Source organism: Pipistrellus kuhlii, unplaced genomic scaffold (genome assembly GCF_014108245.1).
Source record: "Pipistrellus kuhlii isolate mPipKuh1 unplaced genomic scaffold, mPipKuh1.p scaffold_m20_p_7, whole genome shotgun sequence".
Lineage (NCBI taxonomy): Eukaryota > Metazoa > Chordata > Mammalia > Chiroptera > Vespertilionidae > Pipistrellus > Pipistrellus kuhlii.
The window spans coordinates 20,561,897-20,579,593 of NW_023425573.1; the positions used below are offsets into that span (position 1 = coordinate 20,561,897).

General features: G+C 40.1%; 1 protein-coding gene across 5 annotated transcripts in view; it reads right to left on the reverse strand.

The window, feature by feature from the left end:
- The window catches only part of WDFY1 (WD repeat and FYVE domain containing 1), a 38,148-nt gene that overhangs the window by 8,572 nt on the left and 11,879 nt on the right, over nt 1-17,697 (reverse strand). For 2 of the 5 annotated variants that reach the window (XM_036421236.2, XM_045575530.1), the window contains exons 2-8: nt 14,633-14,700; nt 10,442-10,515; nt 7,272-7,326; nt 5,517-5,667; nt 3,470-3,582; nt 1,500-1,626; nt 296-401 (exon numbers count right to left, since the gene is read on the reverse strand). In XM_036421236.2, coding sequence (XP_036277129.1) covers nt 296-401; nt 1,500-1,626; nt 3,470-3,582; nt 5,517-5,667; nt 7,272-7,326; nt 10,442-10,515; nt 14,633-14,700 — 694 coding nt within the window. Of the gene's footprint in view, nt 1-295; nt 402-1,499; nt 1,627-3,469; nt 3,583-5,516; nt 5,673-7,271; nt 7,327-7,426; nt 7,729-10,441; nt 10,516-14,632; nt 14,701-17,697 lie in introns of those variants that run through there. The other 3 variants (XM_045575527.1, XM_045575528.1, XM_045575529.1) reach the window with 3 other exon arrangements.

Here is a 17,697-nt window from a genome sequence, read left to right on the forward strand (position 1 = left end):
ATTTTAGTAATGTTTATAGGATTGCTCAATTTTCAACTTATAGAAAAGAGGAAATTATTCAATTCTCATTTGAACTCTTAGAGTTGTATCTGAATATTTCTTTTGTTATGCCAAATTTCTTTGAAAATTGTTCAACCAGTTAAGCAAAAACCCCTTTTTCAGAATCTGGCAAACAACCACTTGAGGCACAATGGTGGGACCACAAGGTGCCTAATAGGGGAGTCCCTGTGGCTGGGCACCAGGTCAGACAGATTTTCCACCCCCGCCCCCCAGCCTTGCCTGCTCCTCCTCTTACCTCTTCTCTGTTAACATCCATGTTCCACACAGCAATCCCACCATCGGAGGAACAGGAGACAAGCTGCCTCGTGAGCTGAAGGTAACACAGCGACTGCACCCGGTCACTGCAGATGACACACGCCAGCACTGGTCTCAGGGTGGGAAACAGGCCCATGGAGGCACAACTCCCGCCCCTGCTAGCATCAGCCCTTGGCATTTATCACTGACTCTGGTATGGGAACATGGATCCTGGGGTAAACTACCTGGCATTCTGTAACTTACTATAAGAATAATAGTTTCTACAAAACAAACACTACTTTCAAGCTAGTCCTCAAGAACTGCAGGTCAGAGATGAGATGATGACTACAGTTTTCTGGACCAATCACCATGATTCCTTTGTCAGGTGCACAAGATTTACCTCCTTGTTCAGACACAAAGGACAAAGGAGGTGTAACTGCCTTGCCTGAACCCAACCATAACAAGTGGTCACACACTACAGAGACTATAGATACACACATGCACAAGCTCACCATGCACATACACGTTCACACATGATCACATGTACCTACACACATTTGCTCACACATGCTCATACGTGCACACACACACACGCTCAAATGTATGTACACAAGCAGATACCGTGGAGGCTCTGGGAAACAATCTCCTGGCCTGTAGGCCTGTATGGAGAATGTTTCCTTGGCTACTTTTCAGCTTGACTCTGGTTATGGTAAATGGTGTCAAACTAGCCAACAAAGGGGAGAGGGTTCCTTTTCCTTTCAAGACTAGATGGCAAGAGCCTGAGTATTACACTGTCATAGCAATGGCCATACGACTACATCAAGCCACATATTCCTTCTTAATGAAATAATTTTATAATTTAAGAAAACGAGTTAGGCATCCGATTCAGAATAGCTTAGTATCACATTACACACACTCTTCCACGGTCAAAGTCCAGTTCTGAGCTCCAGGCCTGAGCAGCTTATTTCAATAGGGTGACTCACTGGGAGAGACATGTGGGGAGTGCCCTTTGGGCCAAGGAGGAAGAAAACCCTGTGCTCTTCATTTCCCTTTTGGCTACAGAACACCAGACACTCAGGACTATCAGAAAAACAGTTCAAAGTGGACCCCGTCAGCCCTATCAGATGGCCGTTTTTGAAACACTAACGTTTCCCCTGCTTTCCCTCAACTCAGGTTCTCTCCCCACCCCCAGAACAGTCACGCACTGGTGGCCCTGGAGCAGGATCGTGCGGCCCTTCCTTCCTCCGATGTCCCACATGATGATGCTGTTGTCAGAGGCTCCAGAGAAAAGTAACCGCTGGATGGGATCCCACCAGAGGCAGGTGACACCACCTGGGGGTAAAGGAGGGAGGGAGAAATGGAGGGAGGGAGGGAGGAAGAGAGTAGGAGGGGCAGGGAGAGAGAGAGGATTGGTTAAATATAACTCCATGTCAGGGCACACACATCTGACAGCTGAAGACCCAACTAGCACAGCTGAGTTTCAGGAAACGTGTACAAAGGGCCATTCAACACTTTATCATGAGTCATGAGAAGACACAGTACATCCACTCTCCTGGTCATAAGACTAAAATCTTCAGTTGTACATCAAAGAGGTACAAAAGGGCAAAGATGTTTCAATAAATGTTTCCTTGTTCTGTATCATAAAATTATAAAACAGCTGTTGAAAAGATTATTAAAAAAAAAACTTTTAAAAAATATAGCCATTGACATTTAATGAGAACAGGCCTTTAGGTTTACTGGGGTCATCTTATAGAAGCTTGAAAGCGAGACTACTGCAGATCTCTGGGACCTGGCAGGCAGTTTACAGCCCAAGATGCCAAGCCGATGTTTGAGAAAATCAAGTGTCTCCAAGGAAAGGTTTACAGGTATTTCAGAAATTTAGGTAAAAAATCCAAATTGGCTAAGGTAAAAAATCCAAATTTAGGTAAAAAATCCAAATTATATAACTCTTGAGAAAAGCCTTTCTTTCTACAGATTTCTCTTTCAACAGAACTTATCATTATTCCAGTGACTGTTGCTTACCTAGAAGAAAATGATTAATAAACTTAATAAAACTGAACCAGTCATACAAACTCGTAATATTTTTGTGGGTATATAGAAAATGAATGACACCATATTCAAAGCAAACAACACAAGCGGTTTCTCACAGAAACTTAACAAAAGTGTGTGTGTGGGGGGGTGTAATTCTGCAAAACTGGCTTCAGGCATAATTTTGTATACACACTGACACTGTTTAAACCAATGCCCCACACATTTTAGCTAGAGGCCTAACAGCAGACAAACAGGATCTTTCTATACGAACACGACTAAGCAGTTACCAGAACCCACTCTAACCTAGCAACCTGGAGAAAACTGGAGTCATGAGACTCTTAGTCATAAATGGAAAGAGGTGTCCTCAGGGGCTGTGCTTTCCTGCCCACGTCTACTCCTACTTACTGTTCTTTCTCCTTCTTCCTCTTCAAGGTCCCTGTCTGACAGACCTGATTTCACCCAAACAGATTACTTAAGACAGTGTGGAGAACATTTAATTTGTTTAATTTGTTAGACTTAAGACACTATTTTCATAAAAGGCCATCATTAATTCTTTTTAACAATCCCCAATTCTTCAATCTAAACCAAATAGCCTCAAAGCTTCTAATTTCTTACCCAACACAGCCAAGTGCATTTTAAAACACTTTCTTGGAGTCTTGCCAACTCACTGCACTGCAGAAATAATGAAATTGCACCTAACCTTTTTCCACAGCCCCTACCCAGGGGAAGTTTCCCAAGTAGAGGCTGACCCGGCCCATACATTTCTTTTCATTGTATTAATCCACTAGTCTTGTTCAGTGTCCTAGCAACTGGTAATTTAAAAATAATAACATTCTTGGAAAGGTTTTACCATTTACAAAAAAAATTTTAAAAGGTCTGAAAATAATTTCATTGAAAACGGTAAGCAAAATATAAAGTATGATCCACACCAGCAACCTAGGAGGGATTTTGACAATACAAAACCCAATTCAGCATCCTACCTTCACTTAGCCTTCACTCTGTGAGATCTGAATCCCCTGTCTAGCCAATCAAATTGAAATCTGACAGGTCATGGGTAGGTGATCATCCATGAAACCACAGGGCTGAGAACTAAATTGGGATGCCCAAATTAGGTGGGAAAGCTGTGGGTGAGGACGCAGACTACCTTCATGTCCTTTGAGGGTTGTGATAAGGGAGCAGGCAGCCCTTTCCAGCTTCAGCAGGGTGATATTTCCAGAGAAATCGCCAACAAAAGCATACTGGGTATCAAAATCGAATCTGTGGGAAAGCAGTCAAGGATCTCCAACACAATCTCAAAGTTGTAAAGCAGAAAATGTTCTCTTTAAAGAGACTAAGCACAAGCCCAAAACTCTGAGAAAGGAAATCGCCACCTGAAAATCAAGCAAGATTTAAATACTGACGAAATAGTTTTAAGCTGGACTCATGGAGAAAATTAATATGTAATCATTCAACAAGAATTCATTGAGAATCTGTCATTACTCTTAAGCAATATTTGGAACTTGGCAATAAAAAAAAGATAACAGCTAACAGAGAAAACAGACATGAGAGCAAGTACCGTAGTTATAAGCAAATGATAATAAAACGCAAAAAAAGGTGAACTGCTCAATAGTGAAAAAAGCAAGAAAGATCTGGAAGAAAATGGCTATTTGTGAAATATCTCTGGAAATAATGTAAAACTGACAGCCAATACGGACATGACCCATCTTTCCTTTGCCCTAGATTATTTAGCTTTAAGTAAAGAGGATGGCTCACTTTAAATTGCTGTGGAGAGTTCATTCAACCAAAAGGCAGTTATCTGGGCCAATAGTAAATTTACATTTTAAAACTATATTAACTTATTACTTTCTCAGTGACATTATAGTCATAGAAACTTGTGGCAAATTGGTAGTTGACACACAGTAGGATACTACTACTTAAAGGTCAGAAGGACAACCATGGGCTAGGTGATGACTGTAGTTCTGTGCCATTTTCTTCCAGTCCATATGAAAAGCCTAACTCACAACAGAAACACTTAATTAGCACATAAAGTATCTGATTATTTTCCTTTGTTTGATTCTAAAGTGTATGGTACTAATTTATATGATTACTTTAAGTATCTTATGTTCTCGGTACATTCATTCGTAGCAAATATTTTCTATGAAGGCTTTCAATGGAAAAAGGGAATTTTAGTAGAAGAACTACTGATGCTGACAGCCTTGATCTTGCTGGCACTAAGATACACAACTACCACTGCTAGCCTTAAGCAAGGGCAAACTCCATGTGAAAGGTTCCATTTACCAGTGAAAAAATTTTAAAGCAGGAATTCTAGGGATGCAGAGGCACCTTTGAGAGTATTATAAGAATTATGAACCTTTTTTATACATAAAAAAATAACAACTATAAAACTTGTAGCCCATTTATGAACTCTAGAGTCATAAGCCTTACTGCATTTATATTCTACTAGAGGCCCAGTGCACGAATTCATGCTCTGGTGGGGTCCAGCTGGGGGAAGAGGCCATGGGTGGGTTGCCAGCTGGCCTTGCCCCCAATCTGGGTGGGGGTGCCCACTTGAGGGTGGGACCAGCCAGGGGAGGGGCAACGGGTGGTTTGCTTGCCAGCCCTGGCCCTAATCAGGGTGGGGGAGCCTGCTTGGGAGTGGGCCGGCTGTGGCAAGGGGTTGCAGGCATTCTGGTCATTCCACTGTTTGGTCAATTTGCATATTACCCTTTTATTATATAGGATTGCAGGGTCTGTAAATAATAAATTATTAGAAGACAAATTCTTTATTTTTCTTTCTTTATACAAAAAGTCTTTTCTTTCACTTTGAAATGTAAAGGAATGAAGGGAGGAGTTTGCAATAATGAGGATTAGATTTTCTAAGATTTTGTATTAAACATACAGCACTTCCCAGCAAGGAATAGTAAGTCACTTAATTATTTTCAATAAGCCAATTTTATACCAATAAAGGTAAATACAGCAAATTTTAGATTTTATGTAAAATATTAGGAATCATTTAGTCTTTGGATCTCAATTAACAATTCTTATCTTATTTTCTTTCTCTTTTTTTTTTTTGTCTTTTTTACTTTTCCTTTGTTTTGTTTTTCATATTTTCTATTCTACTTTTTGGATGCTTTTGTCAATCAACAATTTATGATCAGAATAGAAATTAATCATTGAGACAAGGAGGCAAAGGCCCACCCTTCAAAGGATACTGCAAACACGAAGCCCAGGAGGGGAAGAGGTGCGTCCCGAGTATGTCCCCGGTCCGGGTGCACATCCAGCAGGCACACTTGTCGTGGCCGGTACTGATCACCCACTCGATGGCCACGCTGAAGATAAGTGAAGACACCCGGTTCTGATGAGCTGCAGGAACAGAAATGGAAAGTCTGAGCCCTTCAGGAAGAAATGTGACCTTCAGAATTGAATCTCGTGGGGTAAGAACTGAGGCTGACCTTCTCAACTGGCTGGCCTGGGGAAGCACAACATTCCGTCATGGGAATGCCCAACCGTGAGCGGGTGTCAGATAATCTGCTCTGCCCTGACTCTCTATCACCGGCTTCCCTGGGCCCTGTCCTCTGCCTGCCTACATGGCAGACAGATAGAAGCTACCAATTGTTAGAGTAATGCTCAAGAGGGATTCCAATAATAGATTAGAGAACAGACTTGTACTTTGCTCTAAAAAACCCTACCTACAAATGAGGAAAGCAGGAGTCTTTTCTTAAAAGAGAAAAAAATTTTATTGTCCATAACTTCAGTGTTTTAACCCTTTAGAAAAGACTTTGTAAACAAGAGCAAGTATACTTTTCTGTAACTAAAAAGTACTGTAAGCAATTTGTGTGTAACTTTTTACTATTTATAAAGACAAAATATTTCTATATTCCAAAATACCAAAATAAGACCCGAAAATGAAGAAAGTATTCTTTCTGGGACCTAACTTATGAAATATCTGTTTGCAGATTAACTGTAAGCCACTAGGGCAATGCTGATTACAGCACCTTGGATGTAGCAGGAGCTTAGTGAATGCCCAGGCTGATGAATGAAGTCTGAGACTAGACAGAGAAACTTCTAAATTGTTCTCAGCTGTACAGGCTGCTTCAGGAGCACTGAGGAACTTTTTCTTATAAATTAATTAGCAAACGATTCTGGGAATATGGGAACCAGACATGCATAAAGGATGACAAAGGGTTAACGTTAAATACAGCTTAAATAATTTTTAACGTGAGAACTATTTTGACTATCAAACTGGCAAAAAGCATTTATAAGGAGTAACGTAAACATTTAAAGAGCAGGCACTCTCAACCACCATTCACAGGATTGCAAAATTTGCACAATTGCTGGGAAGAGGTTTGCAAATAAATCATGAGCATTAAAAACCATTTAATGCTTGACCCAGTTACTCTACTTTTATGAATTTGTCTTAAATAGAAGTAATTAGAGTCAGAGTAACAGTCAAGGACACACACACGTATATACATAGATATGAAATACATAAACTCACAGATATATATACATATACTAGTACATCCACATCCACTATCATATGTGTTAATGAATGGGCAATATAAAAAAGTAGAAGCAGTACTCATGTTCAAAAATAGAAACTTTCACCTAAATAGAATAGTATATAATAATTTAAATATCAATAAGCAGAAAAAGAATGGTAAATAACTTCAAAGAAGTAATAGCCTCTTATTTAATTGAGGTAACAAAACTAAAAAGTTAATATGAAAACCTACATTTTTATTTTTATATTTTGTAACTTTATTCTTAAAAATCTTTATTGCTGAACATATTACATATGTCCCTCTGTTTCCCGAATTGACCCCTTCTAGCCTGTCCCTGCCCCCCACTCCAGGCCTTCACCAAACCTACTTTTGATCATATGAGATGTTCTAGTTTTGTGTACGCAGATCTACATGTATGTACACAAATGTGTGTGAATGTGTGAGTGTGTGTATTATAATTACCTGGGTAAGTCCTGATAAAGTTCATTTTATTAAAATCTTCAGAAACATGAAATTCCTAAAAGTAAACACATGCAGTAAGAAAATAGTCACGATTTTAAAAACAACAGGAATTTAACTTATAAAACAGTTAAACCCAAAAATAGCTATCACCAGACCTGGGACTGGATCAGCTATAGAACAATAACTTAGGACCTGTCCTCAGGCCGCCCTTTGTTTTGGGGACCAGATGGAACAGAGCCACTGACCAGCACAGCATTTCTATCCAGTTCTCTGCAGTGAAAGCTTTGAAGTCTCTCTATTTCTAATTGCAAAGGAAGCAACTTGCTCATTTTTTCCCTCTGGGCTCCATCAAAAATTCCTCAGATGATATATATAAAGTGAAAGTATAAAAATCCATTACTATCAGAGCTCTCAACTATAGTGAAGATAAAACATAGGGTATTCCAAGTAATGTAAGGGGAAAATTATACATATTTAATATACAAATACACAAAAAAATGGACATTAAGAGGTTGTGGGTGGGTTTCTTCTTTTTATACTCTTGCATTTTCTAAATTGTTACAGACTGTGTAATACTTTATAACTAGGAAAAAAGTTAAAAGTATATGCTTAATGAAAAAAAAATGAGCTTTAACACAAAACGAAGATGAATCTCTTAAAAAAAAAGAAAAGAAAAGAAAGAAAGAAAAAGACCCTAATAAAAATTTCTATTGACCAATGCTAAATTGGTAAGTTTTTAAGGCTCCAAGTAACATGGACTTATAAATTGTTAACTACTCAGACTGAAAAAAATATAAATTCCTTATACTACATCCTGGTTTTGCAAACTATAAATATGTCTTAGCGTCTTAAGGATACTAATCTTTATTGGGTGGGAGATCAATAGATCAATAGCTAATGAATGATAAGTTGGATTTACATTGCCCCTTTCCAATGAAGAGCTATAAGGGTTTCTATAGGCTAACCTATTACTGATGTCCTTGAACCAGGAGCCACAGAAGGGTCCCTAAAAAAAGAAATGCTCAACCATTGCCACCATTGGAGAAACTATTTGAGGCTTGCAGTTCATGGCTCCTTATTATATTTGTATATGCACATCACCATTATATTCCTACAATATTTTCAGAAAAAGAAGAGTGAGAATGTTGGCTTTAGTTAAAGCCATACTACATAATGTATTTACAGCAGCCTCAAGTTCATAGGGCATGAAACTCATCAAACCCTAACTCTGTAGCCCCCAAGTCCTTACCACCACCTACTGTTTGGGCTGAGAACATGTCTTTGTACTGCCTCTTCCCTTCTTGGCCCAGAAAGACCACAAACAACAAACATGAACTGAGGAAGAAATAGAAAATCTGTAACAAGTGAAGAGATTAAATTAATAGTCCAAAATCTTTCCACAGTGAAAAACCCAGGACATCAGGTGGTTTCTCTGGTAACTTCTTCCAAGCTGCAATCTGAATCACTTACTACTCAACAATTAAACACACACACACACACACACACACACACACACACACACCACGAGCAAAGGACTTGAAGAGGTATTTCTCCAAAGAAGATATACAAATCATCAACAAGCAATTGAAATATTCAACATCACTAGTCATTAGGCAAACGCCAACAAAAATCATAATGAGATACCATTTCACACCTTCTGGAATGGCCACAGTAAAAACAATAGAAAATAACAAGTGTTGACAATGATGTAGACAAACTAGTAGAACCTTACACGTTGGTGGTGGGAGTGTACAACAGTTCAGCCACTTTGAAAAACAGCTTGGGGGTTCCTCAATGAGTTAAAAATAGATTTACCATATGACCTGGCAATTCCACTCCTAGGTATATAGACCCAACAGAATGAAAAACTTATGTTCACAAACTTGCACACAAATGTTTATAGCAGCATTATTCACAATAAAAAAAAAGTGGTAACAATCAAAAGTCCATCAACTGATGAGTGGATAAACAAAGTGTGGTCTATCTATATAATAAACAACAACAAAAAAGTACTAATTTAAACTATAATGCAATGAACCTTATTCTATTACTTATTCTATTAGGTGAAAGAAGCCAGACATAAAAGGCAACATGCATTATGTGATTCTACTCACATAAAATGTCAGAACAGACAAATCTCTGGACTCAGAAAGTAGATTAGCGATTGCCAGGAACTGGGGGAGAAGGGCCCTGGTGGGGAATTGTGGGGAGTGACTGCTAATGGGCTGGTGTTTCCTTGGGGGAGGGGGTGTGATGAAAATGTTCTGGAATTAGAGAGTGTTAATGGTTGCATAATCTTATGAACATACCATAAAACCACAGAATTGCACTTTAAAATGATGAACTTTATAGTATATGAACTACGTTTCCTTAAAAAAAAAATGTGTGTGTATAAACACACACACACACACACACACACACACACAATCTGACCTACAAAAGTACCTATAATAAATTAAAAATGTAAATATGTGATCCTTCACCAAAGATACCTTATGAAACACTGCCCTAAAGAGCTATACAAATTGTTGGTTGAACAGCTAGTCCCTAACTTGGTTCTCCTTCCCCTTCCTCTGTTATAGGTATGCACAAGTGCACACACACACACACACACACACACACACACACAGGCTCTCCACCGCAACCTCCTTGTCCTGGCCTTCTCTGTGGTTCCGGGATAGGGGCTGCATGGAGACTGTACCTTGTGGTTAGCCTATGTCATCCATCATAACAGCATTCTGAGTTCCACGAAAATGGTTTAAAATTAAACACTCATTAAAATTAATCCATTCTGCCCTGTCTGGTTTGGCTCAGTAGATAGAGCGTCAGCCTGTGGACTGAAGGGTCCCAGGTCCGATTCCAGTCAAGGGCACATGCCAGGGTTTCGGGCTCAATCCCGTTGGGGGCATGCAGGAGGCAGCCAATCAATGATTCTCTCTCATCACTGATGTTTCTCTCTCTCTCTCTCTCTCCCTCTCCTTTCCTCTCTAAAATCAATAAAAATATATTTTAAAAAATAATAAAATGAATCAATTTTTAGGTCTAACACCTATACTGAATTCAAAAATGTTTATGCCAATCAGGCATTTATTGCTAACTTTATTTAAACTTCCCAACAGATATGAACATGGAGAGGTTGACATAATCCATGCATCCTGGAAAGTACCTACCATGACGGATCCGTTATCCTGTCCCACAAATATCCGCCTGCTTTCATGATGGTAAGTCATAGCCGAGCAAGGAGCTGCCAGAAAGACAAAGATCACACTATAAGCAAAGCTAAGCATTGTGTCATTGTGCAAGATTCATTATTAAAAAAGAGCTATACGATTGAGGTTAAAAAAGAGGGTAAAAAGGTTTTGTAAAAAAACAATGATATAAATTGAAAATGCTAATAAAGTTCTTTCTGTTATTTCAGTTTAAAAATCCTCACACAAAATTATTTTTAAAACTTTGAGTTAAGCGATCCAGCCTGACATTTCATCTGACTGAAACTCCTACCTGTTTCTGGAAAGGTTTGGGGACCAGTGCATACAGTGGGTGATCTGCACCCTATACTCAATGGGTCATCCTGCCCCCGCCCCCGATCCCTAACACAGGTAAAAGTAGCTGCGATCTGCGGAGAGAGGGGTTCCGGGGTTCCGGCACAAGAATTTCCATTCCAAGGCATATGTGAATTACTTTTGAATTACTTTTTTCCTCCTCAATGGCCAAACAATTTTCCCTAATGCAATGACAACCAACCCCGCGTGTAGTCCGTGAAGTTGTGTGAATACTTTTCTTTGTCCACAGCAGGATCATGTGACTGGGTAGCACTTGCTTCCCTCCAGGTTCTGGCTACCCTTCTAGAGAGCAAGGGCAAGAGAATGAGTTTCAGAAAGGAGTAACTCCACCTTGTCTCCTTTTGCTACACATCAGAATTAATGTGATTTAGAAAAGGGAGCATTTGTAAAAAGAATGTATGGGTTCATTTCATCCTAAGAATTGTAATTGCCCAGGAAGGAACCATAACAAGGAAATAAATGTGTGCCAGGAAAAAAAACAAACTTGAGTTTGCTTTGAAAAAAAACTTCATATGAAAAAGGGGAAAAAAAATCTTATACGTGAAGTCACCATTTGAAAATTGTTTAATTTAATTTAAAGTTCTCTCTCTACAATGGGCTGGGTATTCTCCACCAAAGGTAGACAATAAACTATAACACAGTACTGGATTGTATTTAAAGGCAAGAACACAGCTACCTGCATGACCAGCTTATGGAAAGAAACTGTTAGAGCGGCAAAGAACCATCGAGCTGAAAGGCAGGTACTGCCTTTGCCTGTAAACAGAACAATGACAAGTGGCAAGAAGCCTGTACCCCCTTAGCCCCATATTGCTGTTGAAACTGCAAAGAATGATCATGTTTAAGAATTATAACCACAAAGATTTATGCATCTTCATACACAGTGCTCTTTAATCACCATACATAAAATTACCAATGACACATCAAATTATACTTTGATCATTTCAAAGATTCACTGTCATCATTTTTACTTTTCAGGTGGTACTAAATCTTAATGCTTTAAAACTTCTTTTCAATTATTTTTATGCCTAACCCTCTAACAAACTGCTCATAAATATGTAGGAACCCTCCTCTGTGCAAAAATTACAATGGGCTGAGTTATTTTATGCGGCTATAGAATTCTGAAGTTTAAACAGAAAGCTTTCCTAGTTTATTTGCTTTGTATATAAAGATGTCCTGGCTCTTTTCCCTAGAAGACAAGCTTCTAGCAAGATAAGCAATACAATTTTTTTTTTTTAAGTTTAGATACTCACATAGTTTTATAAACAAAATACAAATCTGTGGCCTTTTAAAAAGGCATCACTGCAGTCCCAAATCATTCGCTTCAAGTCTAGTTTTGTAAATAAAGTTTTTGTTTTTTTGTTTTTCTGCAACACAGCCAGGCTCCTCTTTTTAGCATTGTTTATGGCCACTTTCAAGTTCCAAGGGCAGAAGGTTGAAGAGTTGCCATGTAGACTGTTTGGCCTATAAAGTCTAAATATTTACTGTCTGGCCCTTTCAGGAAAAGCTCATGGATACACCCCATACCTGTGGTGGGGAGCATAGTTTTGGAGTCAGATAGGCATGGATTGGAATTCCAACCACAAGCAACCAATGTAACCCCTCTGGCCTCAGTTTCCTCATCTACTAATGGTGAAAATGTCACCTACCTTCCCAAGTTGTGTGATTACTCATAACGTGATGTTATTTCTTATAAAGGCATGAGACACACAATAGATAGAGGAACTAAGAGTTACCATTTCTTTTCAGCTAAAGCAGATTCTGAAAGTTATCTTTGTTATGGGAGGAAACATTCTGAAACTTAATCAGAACACAGAGCACTATGCTAAGGTTCGGCTCGTTGATCACAGTCAGGTCACAAGAAAAAGTCTAAATTGGTGGTTGACCAATAAAATGTCCTAAATTGGGTAATCTACAGATAGTTTTAAGAGCCAACATGGCACTTTGCTTCTCATATTTTGAATTTATTTTTAAAATGAAAGTCATCCTAAAATACCAAGCAATTATTTCTCATAATTCATTCATTGTGTTCTTCTGGCAATGTTCCTGCAGTTTTATCAGCAGATACATCTCCAGATGGATGCAATAAAGAAGCTTCAGAAACAACAAGCCAAATGTGTGTAGACATAAACATGTGGGGGTCAGCCACCAACAGCAGAGATGCTGGGCCTGTTTGTTCCAGTTTGTACTGGTCTCTGTAGCCACCATGTTCTGGGAGCTACTTCTAGAAGGTCCCATTAAGCCAAGTTAGCAAGGGATGACCAAAGCCACATGCCCAAGATCTCAGAGCCACGTAAGAGTACTCACTTCTACCGCCACTGGAAGTCTAAAAGAAACCCCTTTTTTTGGTTGGGTAGAAGGTGGGCTCAAAAGCCCAAGATGTCCCACCCACCTCTGATCCCTGCTCCCAACAAAATCCCAAAGTAAATTTATCAAATGGACCCATGGGCACCTTTATTAAGACATTGGTCCTTCATATTTCAGAGGAGTGACCAAAGTTATGCATCCACAGCATATGGAAATAGGAGATACTACTGCTTGCTCCCATCAATATGATTGGGTTTTCTTCTAGTGCACTCCATATTATAAAGCTTTACGGTGCCTTTTATAATAGTCATCTCTATAGCAATAGTCCAAAAAGTCTACTTCATTTTCACTGAATGATTAGCAAGACAGAGAAGCTGAGGAGGCTGCCCAAGCTGCAAGTGGAAGACAGAACAAATGAAAACCCTGACAAACCAACTCATGTTTTGCAGAAACTGACCACAGGGCCTGGACGATGCATGTTCGCAGGAATAAAAGTGCCCGGGAGGGTGACTCACGCTGTCCGTGGGAATGTACTGAATAACTGGCTACTCTGTGTATACAACTCCACTGCCTCTGCATCAGCTCTCAAGAAAGTTGTCACCAGTGTCTGGAACAACTGGCAAGAGGTCTTTTTAAGAACTTCCTCAGAAGTAAAACCAGTGAGCATGCCCCACAGCCTTTCTTCTTTCCTTCTTTTCCGGGGGGGAGGGGGGGGGAGGGGCCTCTAAACAGTGGATCACTTAACTGAGGAAAATCCCTTATTCAGGACCAAACCACAAGGAAATGAGACTCTGGATGCTTCTGTCGCCATTTGGGACAGCAGGGCTCAACCCCAGGTGAGCCAGGTGGGGTCCAGGCATCCTCCACAGGGCTCTCTTTTGTAGAAACGGTGGAGAAAGAAAGAGGGAGAGGATGGTGATGCCGCTTAGATCTGCATGACGGGCTACAACTAAAATGTAATTTTATGGCACGTTAGCTTAGGGCTGCCTTAAAAATCTCAACGCAGAAGACTGATCTACATTTATTTTTAGAACACATTTAGCTCCTGAGAAAATTCTCTTTTTAGTATGTGCAGTGCTTTGGACCAAATCTCCCACTGGAACCCAGAGGTTTGTGAAAAGGTTGGGCACAAGGCTGGTTATGAGGACACAGAATGTCAGTATCAGCTACTACTAAGTACTAAGTCACTACTAGTTTAAGTTGGAAAAATTAAGGAAAACTGAGTTTGTGTTTGGGAGGGGCATGCCACCCACCCCACCCCCACCCACCTCTGCCCACAGTTTTGCTCAAGGTTGCTTCAGTTAAGCCAGTAGACCCAACTTCCTTTGCAAAAGAAAAGCAGTTTTCCTGCAGTTAGGCACCGCCAGTGGGAGGGATTAGACAACTGAAAAACTCATTCTGAAATCTAGCAGCACTTTTTAATAGACAGTTTGAAATTTAAATCGCCAAAGACATTAGAGACATGTTCATCGAGTGAAACAGTTTCCTACTTACAGGCCAATGTGTGGTAAATGCTGGGCCAGTACTGGCCGCTGTCCCTCTTCAGCCATACTCGGATGGTTCTGTGGAGGAAAGAAAAAGCACATAGTAATTGTATCTTCTTTATGCTCCTGTAAACCTTATTTGTTTTTAATACTATGTCCCAGCTGACCTTAAACACATACAGGGGTGGGCAAAGGTAGGTTTATAGTTATGAATATGCAAATCAGAGTTAGTAGCTATTGTATTAATCAGAACCTGCATGTCTCCATATGAACTATAAACCTACTTTTGCCCACTCCTGTACACACACACAATCACCCTGTATATAGTATGTTTCTACATAACTACATATATACGTACATGTTAGATATGGTTACATATAGTATGACCATATGTGGTAGGTTACGTAGTAGTTAGGAGTCAGGTTTGAAATAACTTTAACGTATGAAAAATACTCATGATATAATGATCAACATATAAAGAAAACCGAGCTTTTCTTAGTAAAACTGAGTGTAAACTTGGTCGCCTGACACCTGGGTGAATGAGGGGAGCCGTAGATGTGTGTGGAAGGGGCCGTTCCTGGAAAAGCAGATGTGCGGACAAAGCAGAGCCCAGGCCGGGCTGGCTCAGGGAACTCCCAGGCTCCATCCCTAGGAGGAAGCCATTCCACCCCAGGCCTCGGGGCCCCGCTTTCATCAGAGCACACACAGGAAGACCAGGAAATCCGGTGCATAAGGCAGGAAAACGACAAATCGCCCAAGTTAAATATTTCAGCTTATCGCCTGAAGGACAACAGGGAATACTGTGACCCTGGCACGCTGGCTCGTCCCTTCACAGAACCGCCTCACCGATATGGGCCTCTTCCTCCTGAACTCGAGGCCTCCCGCTGCCCCCAGCGCAGCCATGCTCTGTCTCTGCACGACTCCTGTCTTATGTCCCTTGCTGTCAACGCTGCCACCATCATCCCTGCATCCCTAACAGCAACACAGATCCCGGCACCAAGCCAGCACTGGATCAATGTTCACAGCCTTGAACTAAAATACATTAAGACTAAAGATGACACTGTGTGTGTCTGTTCTGATTGAAGTTTAAGACAAGTAAGACTGGTCCATGAGGATACAATGTTTGTTCCTGTGGGAGGACAGAATGCAAAGGAATATGAGGGAACTTGCTAGGATGATGAATGGCAAGTTGTGGAGAGATGGGCACATGGGTGCCAGCATTTGTCAGAACTGGTCCAGTCACACTGAGGAGCTGTACAGATTACTGAATAGGATTAGGCTGTAATAAAAGAAATCAAAGACTAGATATTGACCTTCGGTCATCAAAATAAATCAGACGATAGATCAGATGACCCAGAAGCATGGTGGGCATGATGCTGTTTTGTAAGTGAAGTGGATATGGCCTTCCTGTAGGAGCAGGCAATAATACAGCATGCCTTGGTCACAACAGGACCTTTGCCAAGCTGAATGGCTCTGAATTTGTCTTTATATCCCACCCCTAATCACAACCGGTTAGACCAGAAATGGACGTCTAATCCAGGTGGATAAATCAGTTTCTTCCCTGAGAAATTGAAAACCAGGAAAGAAAAGAATAGATCAGTGTGTCTCTAGTACTTGAAATGACTATTTGTAGTCATATGTTTTGCAACTGGGAATGGAGGATTGTGTATATCAAGAAAAGAGAAAGAACGAAGCTGACCTATAGAGAGAAGCAGGAAAGAGCTGAAAAGAGTCGAGGTGGAAAATCCATCACGCCAACTGCTTGAGGCCAAGCTATGACCCCCAAAATCCTTACCATAAACACCCCCAGTGGATTAAACCAGTCTGCATTATTTCTGTTGTTTGTACGTACTAATATATTTTGCATGAGACACCAAGAAAAATCCCAAATACAGCCTCTTCATTCAAATACCATTTAGCAAGGTAAGATAGTCAGGAAGGCTTTTTGTGAAGTACCTATATTGTAACAGGATGTTCTAGAAAGTCCAGGTTCACATCCAAAATTAATCCCAAACAAGAGAGAGGGCGATCAGACTAAAGCATGTATGAACAGACTTTGATTTTTACAGTTTGTAATTTAACATCTTTATTCAAAATGTGTTATTCTTTGAGATAACATTTAAACCACTCTTGTTACTTGTGAGTTCTTGGTTACTATTCATGATTACCTGGCTTTCTTCTTTCACAAATCTAAAAGATTATAACTTTTTCATAATATGCCCCTTTCCAGTTTGGAATCATTTAAACCAAGTTACGAAAAATTCTTAATGGCATGGGAAAATATTTACAACACGATGTTAAGTGAAAGAAAACTGATAAATGCAGTATAACATCTTTACTTTAAAATGCAATCTGACCAAACCCCTAGATCCAACTATCATTTTATAGGAAATACAGAGAAACATAATAAACACTAAAACAAAAATCGAGATTGCAGCAAAGTCTAGGATAAATGACCTAGTTTTTTCTGCAAATCATTTGCCAGGGAGGAAAAAAAGAAATGGAAGACAACCCTGTGATTAAACAGGTTTAAGAGGCATATCAAGCAACCACAATGCATAGACTTATTTGGATTCCGAGTCAATCAAACTGTTAAATACACGTATGTCATTATGGAACAATTGAAAATATAAACACTGACTATATATTTCATTATTTAAAAGGTACTGTTCTTTAGGTGTGATAATGGTGTTGCTTGTTTTTTAAGAAGCAGTAATTCCTAAGTAAGGTGCTGGCCCTTGTTCTCAGCATGCTCAACACAGTGCAGCTTCCTCTGAGGTTGCCTGGTCCACCTTGGGCGTAACTAGCAACTTCATCTCCCAAGGAGCTGTGCATCCCACTGCCCTGTGCTCAGGGCCCACTAGGGGTTGGTTGTCTCAAATCAGGGGTCCAACCAACACAGACCCTGCTTCCCACGGAGATGTGATCCTCAAGTGGCCCGATTGGAGGAGCTCAGGTTATATGTCTAAGCCGTCCTTGCCCACCAAGAACTTTCCTCTCCAGTGTATCTGGGCACATCGCAGGTTGGGTACCACTGCAGGATGACTCCCACATCAAAAATAATGCAGTGGAAGC